We start from the raw sequence: 22,947 nt of genomic DNA, 5'->3' as shown, positions 1-22,947 counted from the left end.
TCCCAGTCATTAGGAAGCTGAGGCATGAGGATTCCAAGTTTGAGACCAGTCTAAGTCACTTAGTGAGACACTGTATTAAAATAGAAAAAATTAAATTAAAAAGGGCTGGGAATATAGCTCAGTGGTAAAGTACCCCTGGGTTAAATCTTAGTACCAAAAAAATAAATAAATAAAAGGTACCTAAATATCTTATAGTTCACTGTTGGGTCAGGGGGAAAGATTATTATTTATGTTGTGTTAAAGTTACTTATTTATAAGGTCTAAAAAGTAATGCTTCAGTTCTAGTACAAATGAAAATCAGTGATTTACAAGGTTGTAGAAACCGTAGGAAGAGCACAGATAATGTATGTTACAGTTGTGAAAAGCTAGCTAAGCTAAAAATTGCTAATCAGTTGCTTATCTTTGATTGTTCTTTTTGTCCCCACTTAATTACAGAATTACAGAAAGAACCACAGAAAAAAGTACATCAGAAAAAAGTACAAATCCTGCTTCTACAAAAAAATGAAGAGAAAATTAAAAAAATCAACCACTACTATAGTTTTTTTTTAATAATATTGAGACATAAGAATGAAAACTTTGGATTAGAGACTAGAGATGTGATTTGGCAAGTCCCTTACATAGCTGAGCCATTGTTGACATTAGAGATTTTGACTTTCAAAAGTTTGGTACTTTTTAATAATATCTAAAAGGATGATATTTATGAAGCTGCCCTTTTTGCATATAGTAGCCTGGTGTTTGGGTAAGAAAGAACCAAGCGAGCAAACAAACCTTTTTAATAAATGGTATGTATGTAGAGATAGTATATGTAGAGAAAGAACTGAATGGCAATCTGCACACCACCTTAAAGGGAATAGCACATGAGATGAGAAAAGATAGCATGAGTCACTGGAATTGAAAAGAAGAGATTGACACAAAAGACTGAACAAATACAATGGATCTAGTGAGTGCTAAGGTAGTTTGCTTTCGAGTTTTCCTCTTTTAGTTCAATCTGCGTCACTTTGACTTTCATTAAAGTTGTGTGGGAGAAAAGAGGAATGAAATTTTGAAAAAAAAAAAATTGCTTAAAAATTGTATACAGAAAAAAACTTCAAGGTAAAATTTTTACAAGGACTCTTTCTTGGGCCCAGGTTTGGTGACAAATACCCATGTGACTCTTCCAGAGAGAGAGGAATCAAGTTCCTCTTCCAGTGACAAGAGTACCATTAACATACTACGTTAGGGATAGGGTTATTATGTTAACTGGTTGTTAACTGGTTGATTTATAACTCAACAAGTATCCTACCTGCCTTACCCATCTAGGATGAAGATTTAAGAGAAATAATGAAAACTGAGGAATACAGACTCCAAAAGAGCATTACTGATCTACTGTATCATATTCAATTTTGAACTTTAATGAAAGAGAAGATTGGGGACTCTTTTAAGTACAGAGCTCACTGAAAATGGAGAGGAAAAGGGACTCAATGAAAATCCAACCATTTTCTGCATGTGTGTGTGTACGGAGGGGTGGGCAGAGTGCTGGGAACAGAACCTAAGGCTTCATATGCTACTGATCACCCACTTTCAATAATTCTGTGGCATTCAGCACTTAAATTGTAACAGAAGAATAATCATAAAATCTTAGAAAGCTAATCTAAGATTAGGATTCAGAAATGCTAAAACTTCAACAGTTTTAAGAAACAAGAAATTCCCAATTTTTATCTAAAAACCCTTGAAATTTTTCCATTCTTTTTCTTTGCTATTGGCAATTTGGGGTAATAAATTATAGTGAATATTCAGTATCAGGTGAAATCTCAAGAACTGTACCCCATTTCCCTTTCTTTTAAGGAGAAATGAGGGCTATGTAATCAATTACCTCAGTGTAGGCTTACCTCAGTCAAAAGAAAGATCACATAGCCCAAGGGATGGGATATTCCCAACTTGTACTCTATGCAGTATTTTCACCATCACAAATCTTATTTGATGTAGTCAAAACCCAATAACAGGGTAAATTCAGTAACTTAATCACTAGATTTTTTTGTGTGTGTGCGTGAGTCTGTGTGTGTGTTTATAATAGTGCTGGATATGGAACCCAGGGACTAATACATGCTACCCCAGCATTCAACCACTGAGCTATATCCCCAGACCCCTACCACTAGGTTTTGAATTCCATGAGGGCAAGGAGCATGTTTTATTTATCCTTATATTCCCAGCATCCAAAATGGTATCATATTTGTATTCAATGAACATTTTATAAAATAAAATGTTACCATGTAAAATGTCCGAGTCATCTTCAACAAAATCAATGTCTCTCAAGTCCCATTCTGCATAATTGTCAAACTCCTGTTAGGGAAAAAGAAATCCGTCCCCAAACCCATCAGCTTTGAATAATGCTTTTATAGTAGCCAGGCTTTAGAAGAAACAGAAAATACCATCATTTGTTAAAAAAGACTAAATGTGGTAAAAGGCCAGGATTCTGCCACAAGTAATAGGAAATCATGGGCAAAATATGTGAGGCTTTCAGGTAGTAGTGAAAACAAATTAGAATAGTTGTATGAGTTTAGTAATGAAGCCAAATCCTCTGTTCTAAAAATTTTAAATACTCTGTTCATTCTTAAGAACATTTAACTTTGAATAGGCCTTCAAATATTAGGTAAGAAAACTGTCTACACTAATTCATTTACCTTTTAGTTTCTTTTAAAGACTCTAGTTAATAATATTGCTTATACAGTTAAATATGTAGATTTGCTCACATTCTATTCAATGAGTACAAATTATCAGGGTAGTGTCTATGGGGTAGATATACAATAGCACCCGCCACAAACAAAATGCTGACCTGGGTGTCAAAATTGTTTGCAGTTTGTTAAACTTTCAAGCTGTCTCCAGAAGCACTATTGTGTTGATTAATGATAAATCAAGACACTTGTGATGACGTTCACATGGATTTTAATTCCATGGTTGAATGGGGAACATGGGTTTTACACACATTCATCATTTTTTATATACTGATAGGTACAGTATGGGAATAAGCAAGTGACTTTCCAATCCACTGTCTGGTTTTGTACGTATGATTCTATTAGAATACAGGCATACTCATTTGTTTATGTATTATGTATGCTACTGTTGCACAATAATGGCAAAGTTTAATTTAAACTGAAACTTTATGACCTGGAAAACTTAAAATATTTACTATCTGGTCCTTAAGAGGAGGCCAACCCCTGATACAGTACAACCTTGAAGCCCCCTAGGTGTGAAGAATGAGGCTGTAAAAATTCCATACCTACAAAAAAGTAGGAGCCAGCAGTGATACAACTTCAGAAGTAGGTTCTAAAGAACTTTTACTGTTCCACAAGTGAAAATGTTTACAAATGAGAAAAGGAGCTCAAAGTGTGGCTGCATAAAGGCCCTACAAGTGACAGTGATTTGAAAATCTACTTTTAGTGGTATGGGTAACAGACAAAAGCCTCATCAGAAACAAAAACAAATATTTCCTAACTTATGCTAAAAACAAGTTTCTCCTACCTCAATGAAATCTGCTCGAGCTGGCATGTATCCTGCCATGTCCCGAGAAAGCAAGGAGTCAAAGGTAGGTCGAGGAGGATCATCTGCAGCTGGAAGAATTAAGTTTTGCTTAATTAATAAAATATTGGCATGGAAAAAGTCACACAAAAATAGTCCTTATTAACACGGAAATATTTTTGTTTAGAGAAAAACAGTATTGGAGAGAATAAATTAAAAATATTTTTTTATGAAATGAAAAAGATAAAGCATCACAGAAAGAGACTGATTTCTTAAAAAAGGAAACTAAGAATTAGGATTCTCTAATATGGGGAAATTCTGATTTTTGCTTTTCCAAAGTGAAAGGAAACGTTTTCAATATTCATTCATTCATTCATTCATAGACAGGGTCTAAGTTGCTTAGGGTCTTGCTAAATTGTCTCAAACCTGTGATCCTCCTGTCTCAGCCTCCAGAGCAGCTGGGATTACACAGGCATGCACCACTGTGCCCAGAAAGAATTCTATTTTAGTATTATAGAACCTAAGTATTTATCCTGTCAGTTTCAGCTCCCTTACCCCTTAGGGTCAATCTCAATTTACAAATCTCACCCAACTGAGAAGCAAAAACACACTACATTTGGAAGTTGCTGAAGGTGAATCCTAGCTCCAGCAGTTCCAAGACCTTATGCAAATTATTTAACCTTTCTGAATCTAAGTTTCCTCACTGTGTAAAATGAAAGCACCTGTTCTATTTATTTCATTTGGTTACTATAAGAACAAATGGTCTAATGAATTTTTGAACAAAGTGCTAACATCCAAAGTGTTATTCAAATAGGAGTTATCACCAGTCTCTGAATCAGTCAGCTGTAAAACTGTTTCTAAGAAGTATGAGAAAATGGGAGGAGAGAAAATATTAATATCTCATCATTATTTGTGATTTGGAAGTCATTCAGAAAAGATATCAATTTATAATTCACTTTTTTGGTTGTTTTTCTAGAAGACTCAGTAATCCCAGAGGCACATAAGATTTAAAGTCTGCCTTCACTGCCACAACCAAGTGAACAAAAATAACAAACTGCTCCTTGGATTGACATTGGGGCAATTAATGATAATAAGATAATACTTGACCCTGTTAACTTCATTTATGATCACAAACCTATGGATTACAGAAGGGCCTGTACTCAAAAGCATGAACAGGTTGATCCCCTTTTGATACCTCATCTTATACAGAAGCATGCATTAAAGTTAACTGATAAGTTCAAGGGACCCAGAGTGGGTAGAATTACACATTGGCTTAAAGTTCCTTCCAGATGTCCATTATACAACTGATCCCTTCTTGCCATATTATGGCCCTGACTTTCAACAGCTGTCATTCCATAAGCTCTTTATCTATTCAAGTCATCAAATCACTGTTTATCTGCAACTGGGAACAGGGCTCCAGGATGAGCTAAGTATCTCTTACCAAATTAGGGAGGAACTTACAGTGAAATGGAATGGCTGTATCAGCAGTTTTGGCCTCCTCTGCTTGTTTCAGGTTTAGCAGGGTAGATGCAAACAGAGGATTATTGATGAAATGCTTCATGTAGTGTTTCTCACATTCCTCCTTGGTCTTGGTGCACATCTGATTAGCTACATCCTGCCTAGAAAAGTGTGGGAAAAAGAGGGAGTGGAGTAGTATTTCCATGTATACATAATACTAAAAGCAAGGTTTGCTCTTTCCATAGTTTAAACAAATTACATAATATCAATAATCTGATATCTCCAAATGGATGTCACGGAGATATCAGCAGAACAATGAGAAGAATATAAGCCTAATAATGTAATCTGATGTTCCAAATCCTGCTATTTCAAGATGAACAATAATTAAGAAGTCCTTTCTTGCCCCAAGAAAAATAACAAGAAAAATCTGTAAATTTCCTTCTGAGCTAGGCCCCAGGGATGCTATAAATAATAAGCCACTATGGAACATGCAAAATGTACTTAAGTTTAGTTTTATTTCTGCATAATGTTTATAGTATATAAAATGCTTCACATGAACAAACATTTCTTCACTAGAGCTCCTATAATATGCTGGACACTGAGGTAGAAAATTCACAAAATTATTTAAATTATTCCTAGTATGAACCTTGTGTATATTATTATAATCATCTACTATTATTATCTCAACTTCACAGAATAAAAAATAAAACTCAAAAGAGATTAATAAATGTGCTCAAGAATAAAGCCAAAATTTACAGACCACTGACTCTTAACCAGGTGATGGAGAGGTAGTGAAATCTCTCCAAGTGCCCTCCTCAAACTCACTCTTTCAGAATACTTCACTAGTCCTTCTTCTAAGGCATCATTATGGTCTGCTTTGTGTACTTCAATCATCTGTACATACAGATGATTCTTCTTAGTAGAAGAATCAAAATCTTAATTCTTGGCTCTAGTGCCCTCATCACCAACCTTAGTGTCTTACCCACAGTGGATAGAGAAGCAAGTCTTTACCTCCCTCAAGCACACTATCACTGAGCCATACCCCCAGTCCCAGAGAGGTGACAGTCTCTTTTGTGGTCTTTACTAAGAGGGAAGGAGGACAATGGGAAAAGGATTAGCCCACTTTAGAGTTAGAATGGCAAGCAAAAAATGATACCTAGGCCAAAGATGACTAGTAAGCTCCTCACAAGTGATCACTTTTTTACCTTCTTTGGTATTGTTCATAATACAAAATATTTTATGATGCTTAATGTTGAATAAATGAATATAAACAAAATGTGAACTGAACTCAGGGTTCCTTCTTCAGGACCTTAGACATAGGGAGGCATAGTATATTCTGATGAATACCAGAAAAGATTATATATACTAGCAAGTCAGGATGGGGAAGATCTTGTTAATAAGTCATATGATAATGAAAAATAATTTTAACTAAGCTTCAAATTCTTCAAAAACAAAATATGTTTAATAATGCCTCTGCTATCTAGTTAACAAAACAAAATCAATGGTATGAAATTGCTCCCAAAAGGTAAAAAAATCAAAGTGGTGGTTTTGTTTTGATGGTACCAGGAATTGAATCCAGGGGCACTTAACCACTGAGTCACATCCCCAGCACTTTTTAAAAATATTTCATTTAGAGACAGGGTCTTGTTAAATTGCTGAGGCTGGCTTTGACCTTATGATCCTACCTCAGCCTCCCAAGCTGTTGGGATTATAGGGATGTGCCAACATGCCCAGTGAGTGGTAGTATTTTTAAGTAGTATTGCCTCTTAGGGCAAAACAGTAGTGAGTACTATTCAATTCTGCCCAACTTGGACCAAGGCATTTTGACAGCTAAAACCAGAAAGTGCTGTTAGGAGGTCTGTGAAACTTGAATTTCATAAGCTATGATCATCTACCTCAAGTCTGACTCTCTTAAATGATAAGGGCACCTATAAACAACAAAAATAAATAAAATCATAAGGGAGCAATAACTAATAAGTCTAAAACGTCTCCACTATTCATAAAGGAACAACAAACCTTCCCAGTGTTGATACTTCCAAAGTGGTCTTTTAGAACTGCTCAGTCATGGACCACTAACCATCCCACACTCCTGTGAAGCATTTCAAGCCTGGAAAATAATGTGCAAAGGGCAAGAGAACTTGTCTCTGAGCCCTGAATCAATAGGATAGCAGCACAGTTTTCCTCTTTGTGAGGCTCCTCCCTTGACCCTTCAACAGTGGCTTCTTCTCTGAGCCCATTAGGGAAGGACCACTCTTAGTACCAAGAGCTTACCAATTTCCAAAGCCACAATCCATCACAGCTTCTAAAAGGGCCATTTCTTCTTGAGCAGTCCAGCTGGGGTCAAGAACTGGAAAGTCAGAAGTCTAAGGAGAAAAAAGTTTTGACTAAGAACACAGACAGAAATGGAACTCGGTAATTGTAACTGAAGTACTATAGTTAAATGGTTTTTATTCTCATGCTATTGAAAGACAAAGTACATTCTTATTGGTTGTCCACCTCTCCCAACCCTTTATTCACCACTAGCTATAAGGGCTCCGATAAATATTATCGTCCATAACTGCAACACACTTCAAACTTGGTACAGAGGCAGAGACATAAGTTATGCTCCCATTTAGCTAAAAAAGTGAGAAATACCAATATGTATGTCCATATTTGTTTAAACAGAAGAATAAACCACATTGTATGGGAGTGGGGTACTAGAGATTGAGAAACTGCAGTTTTTAATATAAGGTTACCTATGGGGAAACAAAGAAGAGATATGGTAGAAAGGACAGGGATAGAAGTTAGACATTTTTAAAAATTGAATAAATTGTCCAAGCACAGTGGCATATGTCTGTAATCCCAGCAACTCTAGAGGCTGAGGCAGGAGAATCCCAAGTTCAAGGACAACCTCAACAACTCAGGGAGAACCTGTCTCAAAATAAGAAATATAAAGGGTGGGGATGTAGTTCAGTGGTAAAACACTCCTGGGTTCAATCCCCAGTAGTAACAACAACAACAACAAAAGAAAGAATGGATAAACAAATTACATATATTCACACAATGGCATATTCACTAATTATAAGGAATGACTACTGATATACACATGAATAAATCTCAAAAACATGCTGAATGAAACTAGAAACAAAAGTGCACATGGTAGGATTCCATTTATATGCAGTTCTGCAATATGCAAAACTGATCTATGTTGATAAAAATCAGAACAGTGATAACTTTAGAGGTGGAAAAATAGACAGGGTCTTAAAAATAAAGACTTTATGAGATGGAAAATTGACTGGAATTACTCAAGAGACCTAAATGAAACGTTTAAATGCTATAATGTCTGAGGAGATTTGCTTCAAAATAATCTGGAAGGATAAGGGTTTAGATGAAACAAGATTTGCCATAAATTGATCATTTTAAGAACTAGGGTTGGGTACATGGAAATTTCTTTTTCTATATGTTACAAATTTATGTTTTCTATATGTTTCTTCTGGTTACAATGGTAGCCCCTGATGAACTTCTCTTAGAATTCTCATTTAATAGGGCTTGGACCTGTGACTTGATCTTTTGAAGACCTAGCAGCTTCCACTTTTGCACTCCTAAGACACCAAATAAAAAATCTAACCCTCTTGCTGGAAAGATCATTTGGAGAGGTCACATGTAGGAATGACCCTGAGCCTACCTGGAGAACCAACGCCTTAGGCAGTTAAGAGGTTTTAGCTAACTCCCAATCAATTCAAGTCATCCTAATGAGGTGTCAGAGGTCTAGGTCTATGAAGAATGTCTGGTAGACTTCTGTAACTCATGTGGAACTAAGGACCACTCTCTCTATGAAAGATAATTAAATGGTTATTACTTTAAGTCACAAATTTTGAGGAAGCATCTATGTAGCAATAGATACTCAAACATCATTCTCTCTAGTGTCTGTTCGAAACTTTCCAAAATAAGAAATTTTAGAAAGTGACACAATAGGTCTTCAGAAAATATAGACATTTAGAAACATCTTACATTTTTTGAGTGATAAAATAATCTGTCATGATTAATAAAATTATACTACCAATAAATGACACGTTTTGATTTAAGTACATACTATGAATATATGCCTAGCACATGAGCTATTATGAGATCCAAGAGAGAAAATTCAGAGGTTATGTCTATATTAAATTCATACTAATCATTCTCAATCTGGCAAGTACCATAATGATATGTAAATATGACAACTCACACATTAGTTGAAGAGCCAGTTCTAAAACTGTATTTTGGAATATTAATTACTCCTTACTAACTTCACAGCAAGATAAACAATAAAAATTTCTATACTACAGGGAAAAACAACAACAAAAAAGGCTGAAGGCAGTTTTTCTTAATCTTTTATCAATGTTATTTAATTAGTGGACCCAATCTCAGTCCTATTGAACCAGAATCTCCAACAGTATGAACTAGAAATGTACATTTCTAAAAAGATTCCAGGTGATTCTTATGCACTAAAGTTTAAGAATAACTGGTATAAAGGGTGTGGTAGAAAGAGCTGCCTTTACTTGTTCAAGGTTCTGAGAATTACAAGCCAAAAGTAAGTATAGAACTTAGAAATCTTGATTAATGCACCACCCACCACAGCATGAGTAACTCCCCAAAATACAGCACTGTGAGATGACAAAAGTACTGAAAACCATTTAAAGTTATTTGAAGCTTCATATGCAAAAAATCAAGTTTTTAGCAGCTTCTCATGTAGAAAGTCAAAATCTGGTCATTGTTCCTACAGGAGATTCACTGGAATAGATAAGATTGGCCAGAAAAAGGAAAAGAGTATTAGTAACCCTCAAAAGCTCCCCAAAGGAAAGTATAGAACTCTGAAATGTGTTTGTATGGGAGTTGAAAATGTGAGAAAAGGATGATGTAATTAGAATTAAGTGAACTTGGAGTGAAACTTAGTTATTTTTAGTATTATGCAGAAGACAAGGTACCCAGAATAGCTCATGGTCAGCTTTCCTCCAGTGGATAAGCATGACTATCAACCTACCCAAGCTATACTGAATTATCCCTTAAGTAATTTTTTCATCATTTTAAATGAATAAATTTGGGGACTAGGGATATAGCTCAGTGGTAAAATATGTGAGGCCTGGACAGAAGGAGGAGAAAAAGATGGGGAACAAGGGGAAAGGAGAGAAAGGGGAGGAAGGGGAGAAGGAGAAATTTTTTTTCTGACTCTAGGCATTCTTGTGTAAATCTGGGAAAAATAAATCAGCTTTCTGAAGATTTGATAACTTTGATGAAATGAACAAATGAGTTAAAATGTAATTAAATTAGTTAAAATGCAATTAAAATGGAAAAAAGTTATTTTAAGTCCTTTAATTAATGACAACACTACTTAAAAGGCTGAAGGTGTTTTCAAAGAGGTAGATGAAGATTAGCCAGTTGGCTCCCAAGAACTCTTACTCAGAGATGTTGATTCACACTAAAATTTTTAAGAGCCTGAAGTAAACACACTGAGTTCTGTGGTAGTTCTCCCAAGATTCCTGTCCCCAATTTTCAAATACTAAATAGGTAATGCTGTGAAGGGACTGTGTAGATTGAATTAGATTATTAATCCACTGATCTTTGAGTAGGGAGAGTAGCCTGGTTTATCCAAATGGGCCTATAGTAGTCAACTGAGCCCTTAAAAGAATTTTTTTCTTTCTTTTTTTTTTTTTTTTTTAAGAGGAAGGCAGAAGAGGCAGAGATCTCAGGAGGGATATAGTAGGAAGGCAGAGAGGTTCCAAGCATTTTATCAATAACTCTCCAGGATTCAGAGGACCAGAAGGTAGGGAGTGTGGGCAGTCTCTAGAAGCTGATAAGCTCTGATCAACAGCCTATAAGCAAACAGTGGCATCAGTCCTACCTTAAGGCAGTGAAATTCTGCCAACAGACTGAATGAACCCAGAAATGAATACTCTCCCATGGAGTATAAACAAAAGCTTAGGCCAACCAACACCTTGATTTCAATTTTATGGGACCTGTAACAAACCAGTTGAGCCTTATTATCTCCTGATCTACAAATCTGTGAGATAATAAGTATGCGTAGTCTTAAGCCACTTAATTTTTGGTAACTGGTTATAGCAATATAGTGCCAAATGATTAAACTACAATGTGAAATTATTACTTTCAAGTCAACTTTCAAGTTTTTCATAAGAAAAACTACAGAGAAGGCCAAATGTTAAAAACTGCTTGGTGAAATTGGAGATTTAGTTAGATGCTTAATACACTGAAAACTGACAAAACTATTTTGACAAAAGTATCTTTATACATATCTGTTGAATAGACCCGGTATTCACTTTGGCTTACTAAACCACCATTCTCCTGCCCAGGGCTTGGAGGAGCACTTAGCGGCATTCTCATTTCCTCTTTAAAGGTGGCAATACAATTAATAGACCAGAGCTAAGTCATATTCTGACCAAAAAACTAGTTTGCCTCTTCAATGTCATTTTTATGTAGAGTAATAACTCATTTGCTCTGTGTTCATTTATAATGTAACTCTCAGAGGATAATTAATTTTCACAAGGCAGAGGAATGGAGTGCCAGACAAGGACTTCACCATCACCAACAATAAGAACCACATAAAAATACCATTAGCAACCTGGACATGGTTGTGTACTCCTGTAAGCCCAGAGACATGGGAGGCTAAGGAAGGAAGATCGCAAGTTTGGAGGGCAGCCTCAGCAACTTGGCAAGGCCCTAAGCAACTTAGCAAGACTCTGTCTCAAAATAAAAAATAATAATAATAAAAAAAGGGCTGGAGATGTGGTCAGTGATCAATGGTTAAGCACCCCTGGGTTCAATCCCCAGTTCCCCCGCCAAAAAAAAGCCATTAGCACAAAGTGACAACATACTGACTACATGATTATTAGCAAACCGAAAAGGCAACATACCTCTATCCTCATATTAGAGAATCTTGAAATGTATCTCCTCTAAATACCTTCTAAATTTGAAACAAAAACCTTAGTAAAATAAAACTACTCATTTTTTTTTTTTTTTTTTTGCAGTGCTGGGGATTGAACCTAGGGCCTTGTGCTTGCAAGGCAAACACTCTACCAACTGAGCTATTTCCCCAACTACTTGTTTTTTAGAGTACTTACTTAGCATGTGTGAGGCCCTGGGTTCACAGGACCACACATTAAAAAAAACAAACAAAAAAAAACAACAACAAAAAAAACTTGTAGGTTCACAAAATCCTAAAATAATTTACTCAATAATAATAATGATCATCAAATTCAGAAGAGAAAAAAAGAAAAAGATACTTAAAGAGAACTAATTTCCAGTCTAACTTGAAACATGAATGGAAATTCCCAGCAACTTCAACATTACCATTATTTCATAAGTATGATCGCTTTGATGTTTTTTGTACTCAAATCCTCGAGTGAAACACTGCAAAAAAAGAAAAATTAAGTTACCAAAAACTACTTTCAAAATATGTTTCTTTTTTTTTTTTTTTGCAATGCTGGGGATCAAACCCAGGGCCTTGTGCTTGCAAGGCAAGCACTCTACAGACTGAGCTATCTCCCCAGTCCTAAAATATGTTTCTTAAAGGATAGAAGATGGTTTGTGGGTGCTCTAGCTTGTGATGGGTTTTTAAGAAGGTTATTTAATCCTCTATGCAGCTACAATAGGATGGTATATTCACAATCACAATTTTTCAGTGGCCCTAATAGAGAAAAAAGACTTTTTCCTAGAACAATTCCTCCCTCAATAAAAGCCTGAGTCATAAAATCAGATGGCGTAAATTTGAATCCTGGCTCCATACTTAACCATACTTCAGCAATTCTAAGACAATCTTTTTTCATATTTTAAAACTCTAAAATATGGATTCATCTTATAATTGAAGTATATTGGAATTTTAATCACCCATTTTTACATTTTAATATTTCTGAAATTGGTATGTTCCTTAAAATCAAGTGTTCTTGGTTTGATAAAACATGGTATTTGCTGTGTGACCTTGAACAATTTATTAACCTCTATTTGCCTGAGTTTCATCTATAAAGTGAGGATACTTATTTATTTACTTCATAGGACTATGGTGATAATTTAAGGGTTAATTCATGTAAAAACTCAAAATAGTGCCTGGCACACAGTAAGCACTTATAATTAGTATTATTACTACCATCACAACCCACACAATAGTTGGTTCCCTTGTCACCTCTACAGAGATCACTCTTCAAAAAGACAATAAACAGTGTTATCAAATGGAACAATTTTCCAGTTCTGATTCCTTTAATCCCAGTACTTTAAATCTATTTGGAAAAACTTAAGCATTAGGTTGATACACCGTGTGGAACAGTCAACATCTGCCTCAACCTTCTGGTCTGTAAGAAGGAATTGATACAATAAGGTATCCCCTAAGCAATCTGAATTACTAATACTAATCTCTGAATTACTATATCCATAATCAGTCAAGCCTCTCCTTAGTGAGTTACCTGCAAGCAGAGAAAAAATGGAGGTGGCCCACATTCAGCACACTTAATATAAGGTTCCATGAGGTAGGAGGAACAGCCTCTGCAAGGTGGCTTATCAGAGGGATCACCTAGAACAAAGAAAAAACAAATACGCGAGCTTTAAAACACCTTGTGATCATCACAAGGGCAAAAAGGTGAAAATCTGCAAATGACTGCACAGAAAGTGAGCTAGGCTGAAAAGAACATGGGAGACAAGATGAGTTCATTTCAAATAAGCAAAAACAAAAAGTATGTTCCTTTTTTAACTTCAGGGAAGCTTTATGTACCTATGTACACAAACAGTAGTTAGGTAGATGAGGCCCCTGCAGAGAAATGTATAAACAAATTTTAAACAAAGTCTCATAAATCTATAGGGGAAAAAATAGAACATATCTGTACAATACTTTCAGATAAAGCATGAAATGTTAACAATTATTTTATCTAAGTAACAGACACATAAGTAATCACTGTATTTACTTATTCTTTTAACTTTTTCATTAGCTCAAATTTTTTTCATAATAAAAAGTTGGAAGAGGAAAAAACTTTAAATATGTCTTGGGGTTTAAACTTTGTATATGAGTTGAGATTTAAACTCAACAATGATCCTTTCCTTTCTCCTGTGGTAAGCACCAAGTACAGCCAACTTTCCAATGACAGTAATGTGTCTCTAAAATATTAAGGCAAGGAGTATGACCTCAACTCTTTAAAGTCATAAAATGCAGATATATTTGTCCTCAGTGGCCTCAAATTCTGCTTCTCTAGAATCTGGGTAACCCAGCAAAACTACATTCTGATCAACCACAGGAGCCAAGAATGAAGGCCTTGAAGGTAGATGAAGAGATTTGTTTAGGCTGGGCAAGATTTTTCAAATTCTTTAATGGCATTTTCCTTAGTCCAAGAAATATTCTTCAGGGTACCTTCTCTCCTCTAAGTGGTGATTATTGTTCATTATTTCTAAATGAAGACATGAAGAAAAATGCCAAAATAAATGTACTTCTAGCAGTAGTTTCAAATTAGTTACATGGAACAGCAAGTACTCCATTTCTCCCATTTTACCCATTTAAATTTTTTTTTTCTTGGGGGGGTGCTGGGGCTCAAACCCAGGGCCTTGTGCTTATAAGGCAAGCACTCTACCGACTGAACTATCTCCCCAGCACCTCCACCCATTTTAAATTTTAACATGGAAAAACAAAATTATTTATTTTGTTTTTTTTCCAACTTCCTCTTTTTTTTTTAAAGGGACAGAGGCTGGGTGTGGTAGCACATGCCTTAATCCCAGCTACTCAGGAGGCCGAGGCAGGAGGACAGCAAGTTCAAGACCAGCTTCAACAACTTAGTGAGGCCCTGTCTCAAAATAAAAAGGACTGGGGATGTAGTTCAGTGGTAGAAGCACCCCTGGGTTTAATCCTCAGCATAAAACATTTTTTAAAATTAAAAAAGAAAACAAAACAAAAGGGATGAGGTCTTACTACATTGCCCAGGCTGGCCCTGAACTACTAGCTCAAGCAATTCCCTTGCCTCAGCCTCCAGAATAGCTGGGACTACAGACATGCACTACCATGACCAGCAATCTACTTAATATTTAAGGTTGCTTTTCTTCAAACTGTCCTCAGAAAAAAGGATTAACTACTGACCAAAGTATAGTTTTTAAATCCTTCTTTCAGAAAGTATTTTTTTGTTATTTTGTAACAGCAAACCATCTTAAAACTTTAAAAGTACATCTTAAAATGACAAAGTATAAAATGTCATCCACTATTAACATTTTGAAAAAATTTCTCCAAACTTTGTTCTACTTACATGTATCTATATATTTATTTTCACAAAAGTGGAATACAAATCATGCTTTGCAGCCTATTTTTTTCTCTTAACAATACACTTGCAGTTATTTTTTAATGATAGTACACATAGATCTTGTTTTTTCTCCCCACTCCTTGCCTTTTTCAAAGGATAAATGATATTCTGTTGTATCAATTATCTAAACGGTTATTCTCAACTATTCCTTAGGGAGACATTTTAGAAATCTGAGGAGGTGCTTTTTTTGTTTCCAGAAGACTAGGGAGCACTACTGGCATTTTGCAGGCAAGAAGCCAGGCTTCTAGATACCCTGTAGTGCTTAAGACATTCCTACACAAGGAAAAAAACTGACCTATATCCTACGCAACTTTCAAATATGCCACCATTCAAGTAGATGAGAAATCTCAGATGACATAGAACCTAATTTCATATTACATAGAAAGCAAAATATATATGCTGTGTGTGTGTGTATTGTTTTGCTCGGAATCTTATCAGGAGTTATTCAGGTTTGTGGTATTTCTTAGTCACTAATACAACTGAATCATTCTGCATTTGTTGTGTAAGATGCTCAGTGATTCAACACAAGGGTACAAGTACCTGACAATCTACTCATGCCATTGTCTTCTATTGTAATTATGTCTAACAATATTCAGATACATACTAAGTTTATCTCTTACCTTGTCCCTTATTATAGATCATGATTTTTATTTTTTGAAATCATATGTGTAAATATATTACCTATATATTTCACTTCCATTAGTAAAAGGGGCCTTGAAAATATCATAAAAAGTAGCTGGGCCCAGTGATGCATACCTGTAATTCCAGTAATTTAGGAGGTTGAGACAGGAGGGTGGCAAGTTCGAGGGCAGCCTCAACAAATTAGCTCAGTAATTTGGTGAAACCCTCAAAATTAATCTCTTTTTAAAAAACAGGGCAAAAAATATCATAAAAAGAAATCACTGGGCTCATAAGATTGATAACAATCTTATCTAACCAGTACTCCACTGGTGGGGTAGGCATTTAATGCATTTATGTTGTTTCCAATTTTTCATTATTAGAAAGAATATAATATCCTTGTATGTATAACATTTCATATTTATTCCTCAGGATAAATAATTTCCCTAGAAATACAATTGTTGAGGTACAGATTGAGGATTTTTGAGATTTTCTGATTTACCTACCCAAACTATCTTCCAAAAAGGTATTCCAGAATATTTCTGTAATTTAGAAGCAGAGAAAGGCTTTTTTTTTTTTTTAACCATCAGTCAATAATGATGAGGCAATAAAAGCTTAACTAATTTGACTATGTAAACAAAAACTTTTTTTGGCAAAAAAACCATGAACAAACTAAAAAGCAAATAAATTGAACAAAAATATTTGCAAACATATGACACAGAAAGGGCTGAAAAATCTAACATAAAAAGAACTTGTCTAGCATATGTGAGGCCCTGGGTTTGACCTCTATCACTGTAAAAAAAAAAAAAAAAGTTGGGCATGATTGCACCCGCCAATAGTTTCAACTACTTGAGAGGCTGAGGCTACTCAAGAGGCTAAAACACAATTGTGAATCACTTGAGTCCTAAAGTTAGAGTTTGAGACCAGCCTGGGCAATACAGTGAGAACTCATCTCAAAAAAAAAAAAAAAAAAAAAAAAAAAAAAAAAGGTCAGGCATGGTGATAGGTTCCTGTAGTCCTAGATACTTAGTAGGCTGAGGCAGCAGGACCCAGTGCATGGTCAGCCTGGGAAGTTTAGTGACCCCTTGTGTCAAAATAAAATTCAAAAATGGCTGAGGGCTGGTTATGGTGGTACACATCTATGATCACAGGACCTGGGGGGCTAACACTGGAGGTAAGAGGATTGCATATTCGAGGTCAGCCTTACCAACTTAGTGAGATTGTCTCAAGATAAAAAATAAAAATAAAATCAGAACTACACTGAGATATAATTTCTTATGCATCAGATTAGCAAAAATTCCAAAGTTTGATAGTATACTTTCTTGGGACTGCGGAGAAATAGTCATTTATATGTTGCTGGTGGGAATGCAAGAGTACATCTCCTATAGAGCAGAATTTACAGTATCTAAACAAAATTATGCATCTTTTTATTTTTTGAACCAAAATCTCATTTCTAGAAATTTACCCTGAATATACATCTCCAATAATACATATGTATACCCAAAGTTACACATTAGAATATTTGTTAGTATTAAAAACTATGAAGATATTCAAGTACTAGTTTAATAAATCAGTACCATCTCCACACAATGAAACACTATGCAACTATAAAAAAGTAAGGGTTGGGAGTATATAGCTCAGGGTAGAGTATTTGCCTAGAATGTACAAGGCCCTGGGTTAGAACACCAGCATCACATACAAAAAGAATAAAAACAATTTCTATAAACTAATATTTTCAGAAAATACTACTAGGTGGGAAAAAAAGGTGCAAAAGAATATACATAGTATGCTATCTTTCTAATAAGAAATTACAGAAAGCCAGGCATGGTGGCACAGGCCTGTAATCCCAGTTACTTGGGAGGCTAAGGCAGGAGGATTGCAAGTTGGAGGTGAAAACCTGTCTCATAATTTAAAAAAAAAAAAAATTTTAACAGTATTAGAGATTAAACTCAGGAGTATTCTACCATTGACGTACATCCCTAACCCTTTAAAATTTTTTTTTGAGATAGGGTCTTGATATGTCGTGAAAACTGGTGTTGAATTTGCAATCCTCCTACCTCAGCCTCCCCAAGTTACTGGGATTATAGATGTGCACCACTGCACCTGGAGTCAAAATAATTTTTTTAAAAAAGGCTGAGGATGTAGCTCAGTGGTAGAGTGCTTGCCTAACATGTACAAGGCCCTACGTTCAATCCCCAGTACTGCAAGAAAAAAGTTTTAAATTACAGGAAAATAAAAACATATCCTTTTATCTTTGCAAAAAGAAATAAAGAACAGAAAAACCAGAAAACAAGTAAGCTGGATAATTACAAGGGGTTAAAAGAGAACTAGTGTGTAGTGGAAGAGATACAGGAGGGAGTGGCAATTCTTCAAATATGTCTTTTTGCAACCATCACATTAAAGAATTGATCAAGCAAAAATCAGGAGATACTAAAATCATGGGAGAAATTTTGATTAAAAGCTCCTTTTTTTTTTTTTAACCTTAAAATATCTCCACTTGCACTGCTTATTATATACAAGGGAAAAAACCAGAAATCAGATAAAAGATATATGGGTATTCTGTGTATTCTCATACAACTTTCTTGCAACTTTCTGTAAGTTTGAAATTATTTCCAAATAAGATGTTTAACAATTATTTTTTCAAAGATGAGGGGAGTGGTTTCAGCTTATGCTCCTAGCACTAGAACAATTTAGATTCTTTCTCCAAATCTAAAATCAAAGGGTTGAACAAGATGCTTCTGAATATATGGGGAGTGTGGTAAAAAAGTAAATTAGAGCTCCTTTAAGAAATTGCTGAAGAGGTCTGGGGATGTAGTTCAGTGGTAGAGCACTTGCCTGGCACATGTGAGGAACTAGGTTCAATCCTCAATACCACATAAAAAATAAATAAAATAAAGGTGTTGTGTCCATCTATAACTAAAATTTAAAAACAAACAAACAAACAAGGAATTGCTGAAGAAACAAAACTCACAAAGTACCTGATTCTTTTCACTGGGACACTACCTAACATCTGACAATGGAATTGCTATTTCCGGCAAATTTGACCTCTTTACAAATATAGCAATATAAGTCCCCACAATTGTGGCTTCTTGAATTTATTTCACACATACACAATAATTCTCTACATCATTATTATACTGTGGTTTACTCTTAGAACACAAGTTCCACTTACAGGGATGGAAAGGGGAGTATTTTCTTTACCCAATACTAACATTACAAAGGTACCTGATACATGTTATTAGTTCTAAAGAGAAATCCCACTGCTTCTTTGTTAAATAAAAATATTTTATTTAAAATTTTTTTTATTTTTAATTGACACATAATTACATATATTTATGGGATACAGTGTGACATTTTGATACATGTATACAATGTGTAATGATCAGATCAGGACAACTGGCATATCCATTACCCTAGACATTTATCATTGCTTTGAGAACATTCAAAATTCTCACCACTAACTATTTTCAAACATACAATTAATTGTTGTTAACCATAGTTATCCTGTTGTGTACAGAACATTAGAAGTTATTCCTCTAATCCAATCCCATTGCTTTTTTAAGTTTAATTACAGGTTAAGCATACTAAGACTGATCCATCCTGCTTCATTTTCCTGTAAGACCTAGGGTAAAACATTCTTATCATGAGTTCAGTAGGCAATCAACAAATATTGGTTAATTTTATTTTGTTTCGATACTTTTACAATTTCTTTAGGCTCAGATCCACAGGGCATTATTGTTTAACTTCAAAGGGCTATTTTTCTTCCTTGATAAATTTCCATTTCAGTTTGCTATTAATTTTCACCTGAGACTCATTTCTACTATACTTACTGCTAAAGGAACCCAAACGGTCCATTCCCTAATTGGCAAAGACTGCTGCTTTAATCTTCCTCTGTGCAGAGCTTCTTCAAGATCTCAAAACTGACCAACACATACAAAGCTTGATGCCCCCCTAGGAACAAACAAAAGGAGAACATGGATCAGAAAATCATTTGGAGATAGGAAGATAAACAACATATTCAACCCTACCACTGTAATGCTGAGCAAATTATTTTACCTCTATTATATCTATCTCTCCTCTGTAAAACGGGTCTGATACAATAATATCTACTTCCCATGGTTGTTCTGAGAATGTCATCATAATCAAATGTCTGGCCCAAAACAAGCCCTCTATAAATTAAAAAGTATATAGATAGATATAAAGCTTTGTTTTTTGTTTTTGTTTTTTTGGTGCTGGAGATCACACTTATGGTCTTCTGCATGCTATGCAACCACTCTACCACTGAGCTATATCCCCTATCCCCTAAATGCTGTATATTTCTAATAATAACTGTTGGCTTTCTCTACCCAGTATTACTTCTCTCTTAAGGCCTCTGTCTTTAGGGGAACTGACCCTTTAATATTTTATATGGTATTGGTAGAGGTCCCAATCAATACTCAAACCTCCACATCCATAGAAGCTACCCCAAAGATTTCTTCTTTCAGAAATTTGGATCTTGAGTTAAAACATTGCTCGAGGACATAAGGTAGTTAGGGCTTATTTTCTAGTCAAAGAATTTATTCATTGAGTTCTGACTATTGGATCCATATTCCCCAAGGTGCCCTCTCTCATTTCTGCCTTTTCAATAAAAATTTTAATCAGGATGATTTTGTTACTGGAAATCAAGGAGTCCTATCTATTAAAACCCATATATGTTAACTAATTTACCCTTTCAGTAAATTACAAAGTTTCTTCTTTGACAGCAGAAATGTAATCTTATTTCACATTAAATCAAGAAACATCCTCTTTCTTAGATATACCCATAGTTTCTTATCTGTTTTCTAGAATTTTTCCCATATACTTTATGAAAATTACTTTTAACTGTACAACTTTTTCCACTTTAAGACTAAACGAGGGTTGGGGTTGTGGCTCAGTGGTAGAGTGCTTGCCTAGCATATGTGAAGCACTGGGTTCAATTCTCAGCACCACATATAAATCAATAAAAAAAAAAAATTCATCAACAATTAAAAAAAATTTAAAAAGACTAAACAAAAACAGGGACTACATCCAATACAAATTTGTATGCCTTTAAAAGACCAAATATATAGAATAATTCATTAAACTCATTAAATAAGCAAAAAAGTCGGTTCTACTTGGGCTACTGAATAAATAAATTCCAGATTGTAAAAAAAAAAAAAAATTCATCTTTAGTCTTCCTGGAGTGATTTCTTTCACTCTGATATTTTTAGCTTGGGGAATAATTAATCAAATGTACAAACCCAAATAATAACCCATAATAAGGCTGCCAATTAACTTTCCTTTTTTGGAAAGAGACTCCTTGTATAAAGTCTCAGGTAAAGTTGAACTTTAACAAAAAAGGAGTTTAGCAAGGGCATATTATCCACCCAGTAATAAAACAATGGTCAACATTTATTGAACTTTCCCATATGCTTGGGTTGTTACCACCCACAAGGATGATCTCTGAATCCTCACAACCTTCTGAGACTAGCTTCTTTTTATTTTTTGGTACTGGGGATTAAACCCAGAGGTGCTGGGGCTGGGGCTCAGTGGTAAGGTGCTCGCCTGGCACGTGTGAGGCACTGGGTTCGATCCTCAGCACCACATAAAAATAAACAAAATAAACCCAGAGGTGCTTTACTATTGAGCCACATTCCCTGACCTTTTTTATTTTGAGTCAGGGTCTCACCAAGTTGTTTAGGGCCTGCTTAGTTGCTGAGGCTGGCCTGGAACTTGGGATCCTCCTGCCTCAGCCTCCCAACAAGGTTGCTTTTTATTTATTTTTTTAACCACTGAGCCACATTCCCAGATTACCCCCCACACACTTTTTAATGTTTTATTTTGAGACAGGTTCTCGTTAAGTTGCTGAGGTTGGTCTCGAACTTGCGATCCTCCTGCCTCAGCCTCCCGGCAAGCTGCTTTTTCATAAAGAAGCTCTGAAAGATTAGAGTGCTTGCACAATGTCTTTCACGTAGTGAACAACTGACTGTGCCATTTCAACAGAGGTGACATAGATGGTCAAATAAAGGATGCTGAGAATAATCTGATAAACGCTCCACGTCAGAGAGTACAAAATTGCAACAAGCAGAATCTTCCCTTTCTCTCCTTCTCACAAAGGACCGAAATGTGACACTAACATTTATTAGAGGATAGGCGCAGTTCCAAATTAACAATGGCCAAATTCAAATTAGATATTGGGAGGTGGAAGAAAGGTGTTGTGAGAGACGATTCCGCGTGGTGCAGAGGAGACATGCAGGCTTTACAGTTTTGCAGTCAACTTACATCGTTTCCTACTAGCTGCCTGATCTTGAGCAAGTCATTTTTATCTGGGACTCAGCTCCAAAATGGAGCTAACACACCTACTTACAAAGGCCTACTTGGAAATTTCAATCGATAACGTCGGCCACGGGCACCACGAACAGCACTGTTACCGGCGTAATTCTGTGCTCCATTGCAGAGACGGGAACACCAAGGCTGGGGCACTGCCCGGCCGCCCAAGCGCGGGGCGGGGCTCCAGTGGGGTCAGGCCTGGCCGCGCGCCGCGCTCCCCCACAGTGCGGCATGGACAAATGCCGCCCGCTCGCCCCGCGCCGCCGCAGCAGGTACCTCGCAACTCTGCCTCCCCTAGGTCCTGCCTGAGGGGTTCGCGCCCCGCCACAAGCCGGCCCCGCGCCTCACCTCACCGAATCTGCAACCTCTGCTCGGAGTAGCCGCCAGTCGCGCGCGCAGCCAGCGGTGGCGTGCCCAGTCCGGACTTGCGTGCGCGCTCGACTTTGCGTGCGCGGGCGGGTTTGCGTGCGCAGTCCCGGGCTGCGCAGTCGCGAGCACGCCGTGTGTTGCGCGCCCGCCGCCTCCGCCCCTTCCCCTCCTTCCCGCCGGCCACGGCGGCCCCGCCCGCCGCCCCTCTCCCCCTCTCCCCTTCTGTCCCTTCCCCTTCCCCGTCCGGCGCCCGCGGCCGTTCGGGTGCCTGAGGACTGGGAAGATGGGGCTGAGACCTTTGCCTGACTGTTGATTCTGACTAATAATCACTTTTCCCGAGTGGCGCGTGGCCCGTTGCCAGTGGCTTCCTGTTGGTGGTGCC

The 22,947-nt window shown here is 36.5% G+C and overlaps 1 protein-coding gene across 5 annotated transcripts in view; it reads right to left on the bottom strand.

The window, feature by feature from the left end:
• Tada2a (transcriptional adaptor 2A) overlaps positions 1–22,662 on the bottom strand; it is a 46,619-nt gene extending 23,957 nt beyond the window's left edge. For 3 of the 5 annotated variants that reach the window (XR_007107755.1, XM_047545539.1, XM_047545542.1), the window contains exons 1-8: positions 22,545–22,662; positions 19,700–19,820; positions 13,383–13,489; positions 12,277–12,336; positions 7,225–7,316; positions 4,957–5,114; positions 3,499–3,587; positions 2,247–2,319 (exon numbers count right to left, since the gene is read on the bottom strand). Coding sequence is in view for 4 of the 5 variants with exons in the window: in XM_047545539.1 (XP_047401495.1) it covers positions 2,247–2,319; positions 3,499–3,587; positions 4,957–5,114; positions 7,225–7,316; positions 12,277–12,336; positions 13,383–13,489; positions 19,700–19,724 (604 nt within the window). In the remaining variant the exon portion in view is untranslated. Of the gene's footprint in view, positions 1–2,246; positions 2,320–3,498; positions 3,588–4,956; positions 5,115–7,224; positions 7,317–12,276; positions 12,337–13,382; positions 13,490–19,699; positions 19,821–22,233; positions 22,477–22,544 lie in introns of those variants that run through there. The other 2 variants (XM_047545541.1, XM_047545540.1) reach the window with 2 other exon arrangements.
• Positions 22,663–22,947: the final 285 nt, after the last annotated feature.

Source organism: Sciurus carolinensis, chromosome 3 (assembly GCF_902686445.1).
Source record: "Sciurus carolinensis chromosome 3, mSciCar1.2, whole genome shotgun sequence".
NCBI lineage: Eukaryota > Metazoa > Chordata > Mammalia > Rodentia > Sciuridae > Sciurus > Sciurus carolinensis.
This window is presented reverse-complemented; position numbering and strand designations above follow the sequence as displayed.